At 38.2% G+C, this 18,243-nt stretch overlaps 1 protein-coding gene across 16 annotated transcripts in view; it reads left to right on the forward strand.

Annotated features, from left to right (window-relative positions):
* The window catches only part of cacna1bb (calcium channel, voltage-dependent, N type, alpha 1B subunit, b), a 212,020-nt gene that overhangs the window by 70,631 nt on the left and 123,146 nt on the right, over positions 1-18,243 (forward strand). For all 16 annotated transcript variants that reach the window (XM_024298888.2, XM_036214639.1, XM_036214641.1 and 13 more), the window contains 2 exons: positions 13,647-13,738; positions 15,292-15,444. In XM_024298888.2, the coding sequence (XP_024154656.1) occupies positions 13,647-13,738; positions 15,292-15,444 (245 nt within the window). The remainder of the gene's footprint in view (positions 1-13,646; positions 13,739-15,291; positions 15,445-18,243) is intronic.

The raw sequence follows: 18,243 nt of genomic DNA on the forward strand, positions 1-18,243 counted from the left end.
TGCTGTCCTATAGGCACGTTGGATCTTCTGGACCCCACAAGATAGTGCGCTGAAGTTTTTTTTTTTTTTTTTTTTTTTAATGATTTTCGATCTTCACTGATGTCCAATGACAGACATGAAGTCCTATCCACCTTTTTCATGTGAGGGATAACACATCAATGTACGGCTTGGGTCATCAAATATAGCACGAGGGTTAAATTGACCTGCTTCCTGACAGATTTACAAAAAGAAGGTTTCTGCAACTAAACTAAAACTGATCTTACTAATAAGCACATTCATTTTGGTTATATGGGTAACTAGTTTATTTTGTCATACAATACATGGAATAAAATACATGTAAGACATGTGAGGTTGTTCTGGTGGTAATGTATCTTTCATACAGCAAAAAGAAAGCTTGGTTAGCATACTTCTATAGATTAGTCGAAAAAATGTGTATTTTTATTCTTAAATATTTATGTCTTAAATACCATAAATGATCACCATAGAGCTCAGGAATTCATGTTGTCAAACTAGGATTTAAATTTAAGAAAATAACTGCAAGAATAAACGCACTTATGCCCATGTTTTTAGTGGGTCAACAGCGTATATTCTCATTCCTTACTTCAAAGCTTTTATTTCTTACCAACTTGCCTCCGCCAAATATTATTCCATTAGTTTTAAATATTTACAGCTTCAGAAATAAAGCAAAATCCGACTTTCTGACTTGTCCAAAACAAGGTTCCTATTTTTCCCGCTTCGACACCCAGTTCATCTCCTCCGCAGGCTGTTTGGAGGGCCGGACCTTTGAATTAGACGTGTTGAAGCAGAAAAAACAAGTGAATCATCTGTTAACTCTATTTATCAAGTGGTTAACATTCCATTTATGCTGCATAATCGGAAATTATCTTTGAAAGTATCTAACGCGTGTGTTAGATACTTTCCAAACGATTTACCTTTTCTCCGTTTTTAGAGAAAAAAAAATCTGACAAAGTATTTCAGCTTATTTGTTCTGTAAATGTTCTTCCCCTGATTTATTCATGAGTCTGATAGGAACGAGACCTGTATGCACATGAATGTGTGTGTAAATGTGTGTGTGCATGAGTCCAAAACCACAGCCACCGTGTTTGACGGCGAGTTGCTCTGGCAGGCACGTTGAGTTCATGAGTAGCCCCTTCTGTCCACAGTGCATTGTGGGAAATGCTCGCTGTCCTTACTGTCACAGCTGTCCACTCACATCTGTAATGTCATGGCGATATGGCCCACCGCCATTCTTACACATAAAATCAAGGCACGCTCACTGTATTTGTCCAAACAAATGAGATGTGACAGAGAAAGACTGTTTCATGATTGGTTGGTCTGTTTTTAATGAGATGATGCAAAGACTGCAGGCTTGATGAGAAACAGTCTGAGTGTGAAGAAATGAGTGATTTTCTCACATCCCTTCATTTGGAATAATTAGCCAGACTTCAGAATCCAGAACACATGGCACTGTTCAGCAAAAGGAAAACAAGGAAAAAAGAACACAAGACGTAAAAGCACATACGTTTGCAGTTTTGCTCAAATGTGTTGTTTTAGTTGACAGATCGAGTTCTCCTCTTTACAACACACTCACGGCGAAGGATCCAACAACGGAGATGGATTATGTCACTTTTTCTTTAACCGCTGAGCTAAAAAGTGGCTTTTAATGTGCAAAAAAAAATGTGAGGGATCATGTGACCTCAGGGTTTGTTTACTTCATATCACCGTCTCCACCTCTCTGTACCCTTAGTCTGACTCAGCACCATGGGGGCGGAGCTTTCTGTCCCCCTGCTCCTCTTCATCTCTGGTATTGACTTCCATCAGACATCCTGGACATTGACTCTCTTCCTGCCTTTAGGACGCATCTCTTTCTTGTTTTCAGTCTCTTTGAAAAAAAAACATCTAAGAATAATTGAAAACCTTTTCTTATGTTAGTTGAGGATTATGGAAACCAAAATCCAAAAAAACCCCAAAAAGTTTTTATTTTTCTCAACCAGCATTGGATGTCACAATAGACTCCGCCCTCCCTTACCACCCCAAACTGACAGTCCAAACTAGAGATCGACAAATGTGTTTTTTTAGGCCAATAACAATTATTTGTAATCAAGGAGGATCATAAATGATATTTGGAACCTATATTCATTGCTGTAAAAGTGAAAATATTGGATTTAAAATTTAGAATAACACAAACACCAACAATTAACTTTGTTTTTTATAAAAACGAGTAGCTAAAAAAGCAACTGAATAGCTCCTAGAAGTGCTGGGAATAACAGGCTCATCTGCATCTATTATTAGTTTTTTGAATTTTTACTTAAATAAACAGTTCACTTAAAGTTATCATAGCAAATAAAGTCAATCTTCAAATAAACATAATACATTTTCTTTGTGAGGAGTTGAAACAAAGCAAAAAATGGTTTCTTTGCCCAGTATTATAGCTTATATAGTCAAATAAAAATGTAAAAAAAAGCTCTTGAAAAATAAGAAATAAACAAACCAAGGAAAAATACAATTTGAGACAAATGTGACTTTTAAATCAGTCAAGACAGTGTAGCAAAAAGCTAAGTTTTTCTATGTTCTCCAACCAAACGACTTCCCCTGAGTGTGTAAAATACCAAAGATATCTCTGAAGATGTGCCCAAAAAATATTTGCGTTTAGATATTGTTATTACAATAAAAGAGACAGCCTTAGTTGCTAAAGTGTGACAGGCAGAAGACTGAGATGCTTATTACAATTTCAGGCGAGTTTTCTTTGTTTACGTTCATACCAAACAAGAAAAAGTTTCTCTCCACCGTCTTCAAGGATCCTGCAAACAGTTCCGGCTTCCTATTGGCTCCACCTTTAATCTGTGCATTGTTTGCATAACCAATCAGATGGTGCCGTATGCCGGACATTGTTGGATTAAGAAAAGGCAGAGATACTTTCTCTTTCTGGCCTGTAAATATGGAGTGAAAATAGAATCAACCCGATTTGTGAATGATTAATTCTTGATTTGTCCATAACTTTGGATTTGTGCGTAACTTTGGATTTGTGTGTGTGTAATTCTTGATTTGTGAGTAACTTAAGATTTCTGCATGCGTAATTTTGGATTTGTACATAACTTCGGATTTGGTTTCTTGATTGTAACTCGTGCAATATATTTTTGCATTGGTGCAAAAACAATGAAATAAAAAAAATACAGTTTACAGATGCACAAATTAAAATTAAAACAGCTTGAAAGTGAAATATGCACAAATCTTTAAAAATCATGCACAAATCGCTTGTTACACACACACAAAACCACAATTGCGGACAAATCTGATGTGAGACTCTTTTTTACATCTCAAAGGAAGAAAAGATTTGCGCCTAAGTGGTGCATTTAAATGCTGCTAGAATGCTGGGTCATCAGAGTTTTATTTTTTTCTTTTATCAGTTCTTAAATTTTTTTTTTTTTTAAGGGGATAAGTGTTTCAAAAATGCTTATTTAGACTTCGTTGTACTTTTTATCGGGACATATCTGTTTAAAAAAAGAGAAAAATGTTTACTTCCAACAGATATTATTCACAATCTCAGTTCAAAATGGCTGATATGAAAACTCTGATGACCCAGCATTCTAGCAGCATCTAAACGCATCACTTACACACTAATCTTCTCTGTCTCTAAGACTTAAAAAGAATCTCATAACAGATTTGTGCATGAACAGGGTTTTGTGTGTGCGTAAGAAGCAATTAATGCGTAATTTTGAAAGATTTGGGAGATATTTAGTTACAAGCTGTTGTAATTCTAATTTGTGCATGTGTAAATTATATTTCTTTTATTTTGTAATTTTTGTACTTTTGCACAAATTATATTTTGTGAGTTACAAATCAAAAATAAGCACGCACAAAAACAAAGCCATGCACAAATCAAGATTTATGCACACACACATCGGGGTGAGTCTATTTTCTCTCCATTGTAATCGGCCGATCCATAATCCAAACAGTGGAAGCAGCTCATGCACAGATTTTTTGGGATAAGCTCACGTTGTAGCAAGTAGAGGAGAAACATTTTTTAATGTTTGCCTTTTCTTGCCCCCATTCTAAGTTAGGACCGTAGCCATTGTAAATTCACATCACTCTTGGTGTGTGCTTTAAGCCTCCATTAACACCACATTATGCAGCCAGCGTACTCAAACTTCTATAAATTTTACTTTAATCCATATTATAAAGTAATTTATGATGTAACATTACTAGCCTGAAAAATAAATGGGATTTAATTTGAATCCATAATGAAGTGCAATTTATTTGCTTCATAAATATGAGAGCCACCTACTGTAGCAGCCACGGCACACATGGTAAAGGAGGGCTTTCAGTGCAGCTTTGGTACAGCTAGACCAGGGGTCTGCAGCCTGCGGCTCCAGAACCACACGTGGCTCTTTTATCTCTCCATGGTGGCTCTGGCTGAAGAAAAATGAAATAGTAAGTTTCAAAACTGTGGAGTTTAGCTAATTTTTAGCATTATGCTAACATTTTTGGCTAATTTGTTATCTAGTGAAGCTTTTTTGGGGATAATTAAGAATTTATCTTCTATTTAACTTTTTGACTAATTTAGTTTACTGATGAATTTTAGGCTATTTAGGAGTTCAGCTAGTAATTGAGCAACAAGCTAGATTTTTTTTGGGCTAATTTGGCCTCTATTGAAATTTTTTATGCTAATTTGGAGTTTAGCTAATATTTTAGCAACATGCTAACATTTTTGGCTAATTTTGTTATGTACTGGAGTTTTTAGGCTAATTTAGAGTTTACCTTTCTATTTGAGGAACATGCAAACATTTTTGGCTGATTTAATTTGGAGTTCAGGTAGTAATTAAGCAACAAACTAGCTTTTTCGCTAATTTGGCCTCTACTAAACGTAAACGGTGAAAACATTAAAATAAATCCCATTTTGGGAAATGCTAGTTTGTTTTTAAAATGTTTGCTTTTGTTTGTGCCAAAAAATAGACAAAATTCATATTTATTAAAAAAAACAAAAGGAAGGTTGTGAATGCAAATTCAAATTTCTTAAAGGCTAGAGTAAGAGTATGCGGCTCGGTCTAGGTTTAGATCAGTAGAAAATGAGCCCAAACGGCTGTTTTACTGAGCTAGTGTAACCAGTGCTAAAATCTTCCTAAAATACATCATTTTTAGTTGTTCTGGTGTAAAACATTAACACCAAACCTTCAGGCACTTCACTGTACTGAGTAGTAAAAGAGGTGACACCATTGACTTAAAGAAGTTGTAGTGAGGGAAGAAAGCTATTTTTGAAGGAATAGAAGCGCCTCAGGCAGACAGGCAGGTGTCGCATTAAAAGATTCACTGGTCAGCTCAGAGGCAGAGAAACAAGCAGACCGACAGATGCTGAGACAGACAGTCTGTGACCAGCTGGTAATGATCACACAGACAGGGAGCAGTTATTTAGTCAGGTTGTCAGCGCCATGTTCTCATGTCTGTCCTTGGAGAACGCCGCTCTCCTCCTGGAGGGACGTGTGAAGAACTCAATCACAGCCCGCGGCCCCCAGCTGAGCGGCGTGGCTGTAATTTTACCGCACTACTCTACCTCATGAAAGCTGCTCTTTGCAAATGAGCCTTTTTAGGTGTTAGCTTTTCATCTTCATTAGAGTCAAATTTAAATTAGTCAAACATTTTAAATACATCTCAAAAATGATTGGGTACATTTTCAAAATCAATAATATATGTTACTGATAAATAGTTTATTTTTTAAAATAAAATGAGTGCACATTTTCTTATGGATTAGTATTTTGAGTTTGGTAAAAGAAGTGATTCAAATAAATGTTTTTTTGACACACTAAAGGATGACAACGGTGAAGATTTGAGCTATCACTGCAGAGTAGACACGTGCCAAAATATCAGTATTGGAATATATTGCGACATTTACTCCTGCGATTGATTCTCGATGAGTTCTTACCAAGTATCGATCTTTTATTTTTGTTTGAAGAGACTGTAAAACGTTATATTCGTCCTCCTTTGGAGGTGGATAGGGGGAGCGTGATGTGAGACTGGCTGTCGCCGGCACCAATGTGCCTGACTGCTACTGTCATGAATTGGTGGTGAAGGAGCCAAACGCAGGAGACCAGGCTTGGTGGCAGAAACTTAAAATATTCCATTAACTGAAACATGACAAAAAAAATAAGCAATGGTGACAGAGCAGATGTCCACTGAAAACCAGACAGTTAAGGGGCAATTACCTGAACTTAAGACAGCTGTGGATCATGACAAACATGAAACTGGTGTGACTGACAAGGGAGACTGAGAACATGACCAAAAAGAACAAATCCAAACTAAACCACAGAATCCTCACAGCTACTTGAATTATTTAATTTTTTTTTCAATTTTGCACTAAGTATTGGCACTGCTGTTCATGTTTACTATTATTAACACAAAATTTGACTGATAATCCAAATTCAAATGGTGTCAATGCTTGTCAAATACATGGTATTACGCCTTGTTCACACTGGACACGGAGCGCTGCGGTCCTCCGCAGAAGGGTTGCGCAGTGCAGCAAATTGTTTCAAGAGAATCTGGCTACAGAGAACAAAATATGGCGCCCGAAAGTTCATAGCTGGAGGTCCCTCACCCTGCCGGGAGGGATAGTTTTAAGCTATAGACCTTTTCCCCTTTTTTCTCTCTTTTATCGATCCTTTTTGACGTTTTTTTTTTCTTTTCTGTGATACTCTCTGTCACAGAGAATAAAACAGCATTTTGCGGCTTTGATCAGCTGATTCACAGAGAAAAAAAAATAGTTAAAATGTATTCACATTCAAAGGCGTAAAAGCTGACAGTTCTGAAGAGGTTTTAAAATATCAGTCGGCGGGGTGGCTCAGTGGGCTAGGTGAAGGGCTGGCACTCAGGAGCCCTGGGTCGATTCCCAGGGTTGTCCACTGATCTCCACCCAGATTGGGTCCTTAGGCAAGACCCTTGACGCTGCTGCCTAACTGGGTCCCTGTGCCCCTCAAGTACAGGGTTGTGTCAGGAAGGGCATCTGGCATAAAAACTCTGCCAAATCACTGATGCCAAACAGTGGATGCTGTTACGCTGTGGCGACCCCGAAGGGATAAGCTGAAAGTGAAAGAAGTCTTTCCACAGTGATTTATCCTATTATATCTAATTCTCTCCTTTGCATCGTCTTGCTTACACTATCCACGAGATATGTAACAATTCATTTTAACAATTCGATTCATATTATAATTTGTGGTTGACGATACAATTCATAGGTTCATTTTGAACGTTCAGTTCACTGACCTAAAATGAATCAGGACATCTTTATCCAAAACTTCATCCAGTTTAACTCAGAGATAAATACCTAGTACTGAACAACAAAGGTGATGTGATTCCTGATTCCTTGTATTTCTATTAAACGTGTTCAAACAAACAAGCAAGAAAGAATGTCAAATCCATTTACATTTCAGTTTGATAAAGTTCATCTCACTGTTGTTTTTCCACATCAGAATAATTATTAGTAGAACATTCTAGCACACTGTATGGTCACATGACTGATAAATTCAAAGTGTTTCCACATATTGGACTGTAATAATGGATGATCAGTTTTGTGTTGGTACTTGGTCAGTTTAACATTATAGTAAAATAAACCTACCGTGCCTCAATCCAATCAGAATTTTACAATATCAATATCATCAATTTATTTGATTTTGAAATAATTTTATAATGGTATGCTTGGATTAACAACTTGCCTCAGAGAGATCGATCTGGTTGGATAGAAATTAATTCATCAATGCAGTCAATTTTCACACATCCACTATCCACCCTCATGTCCTCCTTCTCTACGACCACAAACCTCCTCTTTGATCTTTCTTTCTTTCCTGCCATCTCCAACCTTAGCATACTTATCTGTTTCCCGGCCTTTATCTTCAAAACATCTAACATGATCTGTTCCTCTGGTGGATTCATTTCTGGTGCCTCTCTTACAGTGGCCTTCTGGAACTCTCCACGTATGTTCTGGCCCGCAGAAAGACCCAAATACGCTGGAAGGATTATGTCCCTCAGCTGGCATGAGAGCTTCTTAGGAATCCTCCAGCAGAACTGGAGAAAGTGTTTATGGATGGGTGGAACAACACGTATCTACTTCTATTGTAAAGAATCCGGTTGTAGTGTTAGCGGTCAGACACCTTGAGTGTGACAGTGAGCTGCTGATGATAGCATCACCCTCTATATTTCCTCTTTGTGTCTGGAGCCCATACAGGTGTATTAAAGTGATAATAAAAGGATATTAAAAGTCACAGCCTCGTCGTCGGTGGACTGTCTGCACAGTTGTTAGATCCCCCTTCAGGAACACACACAGAATACCACACACACTTGGAAAATTGAGCACATATCAGAACAAAGTGTCTTGTTGTCTGTGATAATAATACCACCTTCTATTTTCCTTCTCTATGTTCTGTTGGGTGGTTCACTCACATGAAACATGAAAAGTTATTAAATAAAGTATTTCTGCATTGTAAGGATGCTTCTTAGTGCATGCTGGTGCCGAGTGCTGGAGCAATCAGTCCCTGCAGGATGAGATAATACAGCTTTTCATGTTATATGTGCTGTCAGACAGTAATTCTGGACCTGTTGGGATGACAACACCACACCGGGGGCACCCTCCCTCCTTATTCAGTTGCTCTCAAGCAACTTTTTCAAAATGCATACTCTTTACTCCAAGGTAATTTACCTTTTAAGAAAAAAAAAATATTGTAAATAAAATGTGCTGCATTGTTATTGCTCATCTTGCTGCATCTAACCTGTTTTTTTTCTTTGAAAATTACATTCTTTTCAAAAACCAAACAAAAGATTCAAACTGTGCAAAATCAATATGTAACTGCAGATGCATGGCAAATAATAATAATAAAAAAAGCATGAAGCCCATTGTGAGGCTGTCGTCACAGTGGTGGCTGTAACCTGACTGTTTTCACTGCGCATCTTCTCACCGCAGAGCTGCGGGCTTGAAACTGCCACTCTCACTCCAAGCTCAAACTTCAGCTGGGATCTGGTTTGCTGGTGAGCTACTTTTCTCCAACTGAAAAAGGAGGAAGGATGCCCCCAGTGTGGTGCTGCCACCCCAACAGGTTCAGCATCACTGTCTGACGGCACATGAACCACATGAGCAGCTGCGTGGTCCCGTCCTAGTCCCAGTGTTCAGTAGTCTGAACAGTCTGACTGACGTCAGCCTCTTCAGCATGCCATCAAAGCAGATTTTTCCTCAAAGCTTGAGACGTTAAAGACGCACTCCAATAAAAATATTGTTTTTGGTGTTTTTAGCATGTTTTTGGGGCATTTTTCTGATGATAGAAGACATATTAAAACATTTTTTTGAGTATTGTCTTTGGAAAAATGACTTTTTTAGGCAAACTACAGTCGGCAGACTACAGTGTCCTTGCTCTGCTCCATTCTGATTCATCAACGTTTTTGATTTCCTCGTCTGAGCTGGAATCTGGCTCAAAACTGTATGGCTAGATAGCTCCAATATTCACTGCCATTTTTGTTGCTCCGCTAATGTTAGGTTAGGGGTGAGAGGAGCTGTTAGCTAGCAGGAGAGAGTGTAAACAAAGGTATGATGGGAAATTAAGGCAGGCTTACTCCATGCTAACAGTCCCGCCTACAACTCAGAGGCAAATTTCTAATGAACGCTCTGCAGAAACTATGTCCTAGAAAACAATTTGGCCTAAAAACAACACAATCATAATTAAAAGACCCCAGAGTGGAACTTTATTTTAGCATAGAAATGTTAAAATACGATTTTAATGTGAAAGAGAATTTGAAAAATGTAAAATGAAGTTTGTAAATTTGCATCAAATCATCATTGCACTTCTAAAATATCCTAAAAACCTAACAGTTGAAGCTCAACATGTGCAACAACAGATGCTTCTGCTTTGATTGGGTTTTATTTCCTGCTCCTGAAGCCTAAATGTGCTGCTACCTCTTATGCTGCATTCACATCAGGCGTGTGGCGCGTTCAAGAGTAGATGTTTACTCTATAGTGTTTACAATGGACTGTCGCTACTAGCAAGTTTTTATACAAAAGCAATTTATATTAGGTTACACAAAGGTTTTTGAATACTTTTATAGTATGGTTTACTTTCATATTTTGTCACAAACACATTGATAAAGGCACTGTTACCCACATGGAGCTGCAGAGCAGTTGAAGCCAGTTAGGTGGGTGCTTCAAGAGACCTAATCAGTACTTCTCCACTAAAAAACAAGCCCATAGATGGAGCATGACCATGGACACTGACCACTCAAGATGTGGGGTTGGTGAAGATGACCATGTAAGGATTTTGGGAGACAAACATTGACCTAGAGCCAAATTATGCCCGTCTTCAACATATATAAGTGAACCTTATTTTATGAGCCTTTGTCATTGCATGTCCCGAGACCCTGGGTGCCCAGAGCGACTCTCATCCAACTTTTTATTAAAATGACTAAATTACAATGGAGTTTTGTGGTCACTTTCTCCTCATCAACGAACACGCAGAGGTTAGCAGTGGCTTTGCTCGTACTACTCAATGACCGTCACCTACAGTTGAAAGAGGCTTGGTGTGAAATCATTGACGTATATAGAGATGGACAAAGCACTTTGACATCCCCTAGAGAGAATGCTTTATCTCAAGTCAATTCAGTCACTATTTTTCCGTAGTACAGATTTAGCCATTTTGGAACCAGACGACGTTGGTAAACAGTGATTGGTCCGAGTTGGTCTGAGTCAATATTTCTATGGCAACCATTTTTGTTAATCAGGAGTGAGTTTGTTGGAAAGCCACACCCCTTTCACTGAAAGCAGGCTTGGAGAGAATCTGTCAATCAAACATTTCAAAGGTTAGAGGAGGGGCCAGTGAGCACCACATGCTTTTACTGAGACATCTGATTGGTCAGTTTATAACTTTAGTTTGGGTTAAAGAAAAAAGTATCAAAAGAGACACCGGAGCAAAAATGGTTATTCTGACAAATATAATGACTGAGTAATAGCTGCTCATTTTTCTATAGAAGTCGAATGGATTTTGACTTTATGGGATTAGTGGGTACATCCTATTTGGAGCACGAGGAGGAAGGAGATAATCTGTCCAGTTCTTATAGATAATCAATGTTTGAAATGTTGAAGTAGCGCAAATCTCGCCAATCTTGGTCCAGGCCTTTTCTTACACAGCTTCAGTCCGATATATGAAACACTTGGTGTCATTCAGCAGTTATTAATATCTCCTCCATGATCAGTTTTCAAAAGATTGGTACCTCTATGAATTAAAGGGGATGCTATCCACATATTCCTGCCAAATCCAAGTATCTGATTGGTTAAAGTTTGACTGGTTTAGCTTTCAATGCACGTTCAACGGCTGCACACTTTGTGGCCTGCAAATGGTCGTATAAAACTTGCATAACTTATCTCAGTGGTTTTGAATGTGGAAGCCCGAAACACGCATAGACTCTTCATTGAGTGGTCGCTTGAATGCATGTTGCCGAGGGCGATGTGAACACAACTCTATGAGTAAGCATCACACAGTCTGTCGCTGAATGCAGCGTCAGCTCCAAGCAGAAGACAAACACAGACAAGTTCAGATTTTAATTGAATCCAACAGCAAATCTTAACCTGCAACACCCACAGCCATAATCCTGCGTCAAGTTGGATAAATCACATTGCACGCTCTGAATTGATCTATTTGCATCTGCTCCTCCCAGTTTTTTGTGTTCTTCCAGAAAGTAGCGTATCACATGTTCATCACTTCCTGCTAGAGACGTAAACATGTGAGTCTTCTATGAGAAATGTTCCTGAAAAGTAGGAAAAGCTCATGAATGCTTCCCAGCCTGATTCCAATTAAAATAATTTTTGTTCCGCTGTCTTTGACCTCTATATGTTGATATCAACTCTCATTCTCATCTCTCTCTTCTATGGTATATCTTCTCCTTCTCTCAGCCTTCGTAGCCTGAAGCTTGTCTTATGTGTCTCAATGAAGCACTTAAGTCTCCCCCTGACTGTGTAGCCTGTGATGAAGGCTGCCAGCTGTGCCACAGAAGCTGCACCCCCCCCACACAGAAGGGCTCTCCACAGTGTGCCACCACCTTCAGTTAACGCAAACATGAACAACTTCTGATGAACGGGACTTTTGGATTAATCTGCAACAGACCTGCACTTAGCAATTTCTTTTTTTGTTATTTTCTTTTGCTAGTTTTCAGCTGTTATATTACATCATCTTAACAAAATAAAAAAAAATAGGAAGAGCACTTTTTAAGCAAAACAAAAAATAAATAAGTGAGGTTTCACAGTGATTCTATTCATGATGATATTGTAGATTCAGATAAAGTCAGATCTCACTGGTTTGACATACTCAGTCCATTTTGTTCATAACTAAAAAATTTCTACAATGTAACTTTGTAACTTTCAAAACGATTTAACTGTACAAACAGACAAAAGACATATGAAAATAAAATATTTTTATTGTACTAAAGCCACCCTGTAACAGACTGGCGACCTGTCCAGGGTGAACCCCGCCTTCGCCTTTCAGTTGCCGGGTTAGGCTCCGGCACCCCCGCGACCCGAAGGGGAAGTAGCGGTCAAGAAAATGAATGAATGAATGTACTAAAACCAATGGCAATTAATATATATATGTTTTTTTGATCCTGAAAAAACTAAATTAAATATTCAACTGGCACTATAGTAGCCTAACCAGTCCATTAGTTATCAACACTGTAAAAAAAGAAACATTGCATCAATTAATAAAAACTCTGAATTTTGAAATTCAAAAATTTTTGTTTTTAACAAATTACATTTGTAAGTTGAGTAAACAGTCAAATCAAAAATGTAATTAGATGAAAACTAATGACTTTAAATGAGAAAAATTACAAAACTTTGGTTAATTGATCCAATGTTTCATTTTTTCAGGGAAAATGCTACAATTTTCTTGTTGATCAGAATTTCTTTACTGGGTTAAAAGCTGAGCATTATTGTATTTTAATGGCTAAATACTATTAAGTAAAGCCCACTACATCAAGGTATTAACAGAAAAGTATATTTTTGTGCACTGAAGATGTTTCTTAAACCTTTTAATGAAATCCACATGAAAAAAACCCTTGTAATACAATTTTCTAGCTGAATATAGACCTGATATGTTGGGTAATTTGGTACATTTTTGTCCATAAAAATGTTAGTTTAAGATATAAAAATATTGACATGAGAGAGATGAGCTCCTCTACCCACTGTCTCACATTTGATCCACACATTTTTAACATGGTGTGACTGTATTATAAAGAATTCATTATCGACAAATTTAGCATTCTTTCAGTACAGCAAGAAGCCATTTAAAAAATGATAATAATTTTGAGTTTTTCTCATAAATATTTGAAATACCAAAACTTTTGTTGCCCAAAGTGAATCTGTGATTTCAAGGAAGCAGCCATTTTGAAATGAACAGAGAACTGCTACTGCCCCTAGTGGAATGGTGATGAACTACAGGAAAGAAAACATGGACCAAATTACAATGGTTTTTAAGGAAAGTGTGGATCATGCTGATGAGAAAGGGGGTTTCAGAGGTGCGTTTATTAAATATGATAAGAATGGTTGGATAGAGTTAAAGCAAATGTTGCAGATGGCTTCATATGTAAACGATGTTTATGTTTATGTTTACAATAATGTAATTTGTCCTCACATGCAGGATCCTCGCCACGGTGGGTTCGGATTTTGACCTGCGGACCCTCCGAGCTGTGAGAGTGCTGAGGCCGCTGAAACTGGTGTCAGGAATCCCCAGTAAGTCTGTTTGACAACTTTATGTGAAAATTATTTTAAAACATGTTCTGTGCTCCTCCTGGTTCATGTGAGTCGTTTTATGCTCTCATTCAATCGTAAATGTTATGAAGCTGGTAGAGTGGAGATGATGAAGAAAGCCTGATCTCTTCAATAAATAGAAGCTTTATTAATTCTGAAGGAAATATTAAAGCACCGATGTGATTTGGTTACACCAATTCACAACAGCATTACAACAGTCAAGAACAGACAGAATAAAAGCACAGATTGGTTTTAGGATTACTTAGGGAGAAGGTCTTTTTGTTTTACTAAACCATCTTACTAACCCAATAAAGGAGTGCTTAACTGACAAGGAAACAGTGGATTCAAATCCAAAGACTCTTTGAGTGGGACCTGTTGCCTCCCGGCTTGACACTCAAGTCTTACATTCTGTTTTTTAGGTTGTTTTTTTTGCGTCTCTGGTACTTCCATAGTGTTGCTGAAGTGACTTTTGCAGAAGTTTTCTTATCAGCACTATCACAGTATATTTAGTAAATGAGCAGCAGTCTGTAATTCTGCCCTTCCAATTCTCATCCCCAAGTCGTCACCTGTTTACGTTTGGTTAAGGACCTCTCTACGTCACTTTTCGACATTTTGGGTGTCCCCAACTTGCCGTTTCTTGACGTTCTGATGTGCCTGGTTTGCAACCTTTAGGACACGGTACCAGACGCAGTATCCGAGCACCAGTACTGTTCCTCGGAATACGTCCAGTACTGGTACCCTGACCTGGTGCGGCACCGCGTCCGGATCGCACCAGGTGTTGCATCTGGTACCACGTCCAGTCCTGGGTTAAGGTTAGGGTACTGGTCCCAGGTTTAGGTACCGGTGCGCTCGTAGTGCAGGACCGGTTTTGGTTCATGGCACAGAGGTTGGGGACTTGTGATTTATTGGGAGCAACCAACACGTCAAAAAACGAGTTGGGGACACCCAAAACATCAAAAAGCCTTAACCTTAACCAAATGCAAATATGCGACTTTTGGGAGTGAAAATGTGTTGTTCTATCACAGCTTAGCAAGATAATCTATGCATTTTTGTAAAGTATAAGTTTTCTCTAATCCTCCCATCTGGTTGTGTGAAATGTGTTGTCCAATCCTCATTTATCAAGACGAGTTTTTCTGCCTCCTTAGTAGACTTTTTTTTTATTATTTACTAGCTAGAACAGCTTATTTTCTTAGATCTGGAACAATTAACTTATAAAAGTTAATGAGCCATTAGTTGTCATGCATCTAGGTGTCCACATTTGACTCGCCCTCTGGGGGAGCGGTGAGCTGCAGACACAGCTCCACTCGAGACCTTTTGGTGGTTTAATCCCCCAATCCAACCCTTAATGCTGAGAGTGAAACAGGGACTCACTGGGGCCCATTTTTACAGTCTTTTCTATGACTCAGACTGGATTTGAATTCACAACCTTCCAGTCCCAGGACAGACACTCCACCACCATTTTTGTGATGACCAGTGTGACAGAAAAGTGCTCAGTTCTTCCCACTCATTCTCACCCCTCTTCCTCATCCTCCCAGGTCTTCAGGTGGTGTTGAAGTCCATAATGAAAGCCATGGTGCCGCTGCTTCAGATTGGCTTGCTGCTGTTCTTTGCCATCGTGATGTTTGCCATCATTGGTGTGGAGTTTTACATGGGGAAGTTTCATACCACCTGCTTCAAGATCGACACCGGTAAGAGCAAAGAAAGAGTCACCAAGGTGTTGAAATCTAGGGAAAGGGTCAAGGAGAGGGGAGGAATGTGGTTTCCATGACAGTGGGCTCTGCTTACCTAACCTTCAGCGGATTGTTTCGGTTCGGTCGAGGAAGTGTGCCCTTGAGCCGGGAGTTTCTGTTTAGAGACGATTGTTTAGGCCCAGGCAGACACCAGACCAGGTATTTATACTAGGATGGTAGCTGTGACTGTTGACTCTAGTCAGCTTTTATTAATGTTTTCTCTCTTTTTGCATCAAGCAAAACTCAAGACCAAAAAGAGCCTTTGGTTTTACTCAACAGATTTTGTATTCCTGTGTATGATCTCATGTTTTATCTTCCATGTAGGACCAAAAGGGTTGCAGGTCATGGGTCAAAAATCTTGTTAATGACACAATGTTCTGTGTTAAATTGGACAGTTCTGAAGTCCAGAGAACAGTTCTGTGGTAACTCTTTATGAACAGGACCACCTTTTAGAACCTGAGAACAGAACTAACTCAGAAGACAACCAAGAAACGCGTACACTGGAATCATATGTAGACTACTGATCAACAGGAGGGCTGTGTGGGAGAACTGTGTGTAAATGTACATATGATGTTTTCTTCTCATAATACCCATAAATATGCAAATATTTAAAAGCGGCTTTGGTTGGAAAATCAGGAAGCAAATAATGAAGACATCAGCAAAAATGCAAAGTTGACGTATTGTGAGGCTGAAAGGAGGAAAATGGTAATAATAGTTTATTAGAGAGGTGTAGTTTAGAATATTCTCATAACATAAGAAGCAGCTTTCAGTTACAAATGTTTACAGGGACAATGTCAGATGCTTGTGGTCAGACTTGGGAATAATGCAAATGTGTGTGTTTTACCTTCTCTGAAATGAAGCTTCTTCAGCCGTTCTGGTTTGATGATCTGACTTGATAATTTAGTGGTGACAGAAAGAAACGCATTAGAGCACAGATGTCTTGTCACAGTCGTGTGTGAGTCATGTCCGTGCTGTTGTCTAATAATTTGTCTTTCTAATATCTCCAACTCTGTTTTGAAAAACTTGCAGAGTCTCACAGTTTGTATGGATATGAAAATGTACACAGTCTGAATTTTTATTTTTTTTTGTTAATACCAACATTTGCATTGTAGGAATTGTGTTTATGTACAAGAGAAGCCACATGTCCACATCCTTCTCTCTCGACTCTTTCAGTTTTTATTTTGTTAAAAAAGTTAGGTGGAATTGGAATTGGAACGAAGAAGATATTCAAGTGTGACAGCCGCAGAGGAACTAAGTGCCACAGAGGTTATGAACACATTTGCTTCTCAGGTTTCTATTTGCTAATTCAGTATAATCTTTCACCTAAGCAGGAGTCTGTATACTTTGATACCAAAAGAGCCATTTGGTCCAGTTTCTTACTGATTGAAACCCAAAGAGAGCCGCACAGTCACTCTTCACGGTTTGGAAAAACAGTTTTTGGCATTTAAGCCTTTATTTTTAAAATGTTGCTTTAAAATGTTTATAGAATAATAATATACTACAACTGAATAATAACACTGTTACATATATCGATATGTATACCAATTTTAATCTGTTTTACCTTAGACTGCAGCACATTCAAGTTCCTTTCAAAATAAAATACATTCTGTGTCAAATAATTAACTAACCTTCTATTTTTGTAAAGTTTCTGCATTTATCTTTGTAGCCAAAGAGCCACAATGGAGGGATAAAAAAGCAGCAATGGCTCCAGAGCCTCAGATTGTAGAAACCCTGGTCTAAAGTCTGCTACTGAACATTTTCTACAGTAACTGAGATTTAATTGCAAACATTCTTTAAAAAAACACTGATGAACTGTTAGCAATTATACAATGAACTTTTGCTGAAATAATACCAGAACAACATCTGCACAATATTTAAAGAATTAGAATTAGACTATGTACTACCAATACACATAGTACTGGAGTAGTAAAGACGAATCATCTTTTGATCTATTGTAAAAGCGTTCTCATTATAATTATGCTGTTTTTAGGAAAAAATGAAACATTTCTAGGATATATTTTCATCAGAATGGCAGCAGTTCTTTAGAAATTCACCCCAGAGTTGCAGCCAGGACTGTTGACGTGGTGCAACCCTGACCTTACTTCCCATCATCCATCTGCTTATGCTATCTTCCGCTTGTTTGCAACCCCACACACCCCCAACCTAACTTTAGTGGTGCAAAGAAAATGGTGAGCGATATTGGAGCGATCCAGCCGTACAGTTTTTATCCAGTTCAGACGAGGAAAACAACGACGTTCATGGATCTATTTGTCTACTAGCAAATGCATCAGAATGGAGCAGAGCTGGGAGTTTGTGGCTCTCTGATTTTGGATTTTATGTAACAACTTTAAGCTATTTTCAATTTTTTCATTTGTTCCTTGATTTACAACAATTTGAATGATAAACACTCTGAAATATATTTTTAATCTTAATTTTCTTTATACATGTCATCCATTGTCAGATGAAATTCTGCCATAGCACGCTAAAAACACCAAAAACTTTATTTTAACTGGAATGAGGTTTAACAAATACCTGAAAAATATAAATTAATCATAACTATTCATTTAAAAGAATTGAAATTGTCGTAGTTGGATATACAAGCAACCATCCACAGACTCCTTAATGGAAGGGATAGGCACATTCAAAATGTGGGTTTGAACCCAGTATTCATTTACACACTAACTTCTGGAAGAGAAAAATAAGTCCTGATGGTTTTAGGTTGAATGTTTCCAATGAGTCACATAACTCCTCGTCAGG

This window comes from Oryzias melastigma, linkage group LG12 (genome assembly GCF_002922805.2).
Source record: "Oryzias melastigma strain HK-1 linkage group LG12, ASM292280v2, whole genome shotgun sequence".
In the NCBI taxonomy this organism is placed as follows: Eukaryota; Metazoa; Chordata; class Actinopteri; order Beloniformes; family Adrianichthyidae; genus Oryzias; species Oryzias melastigma.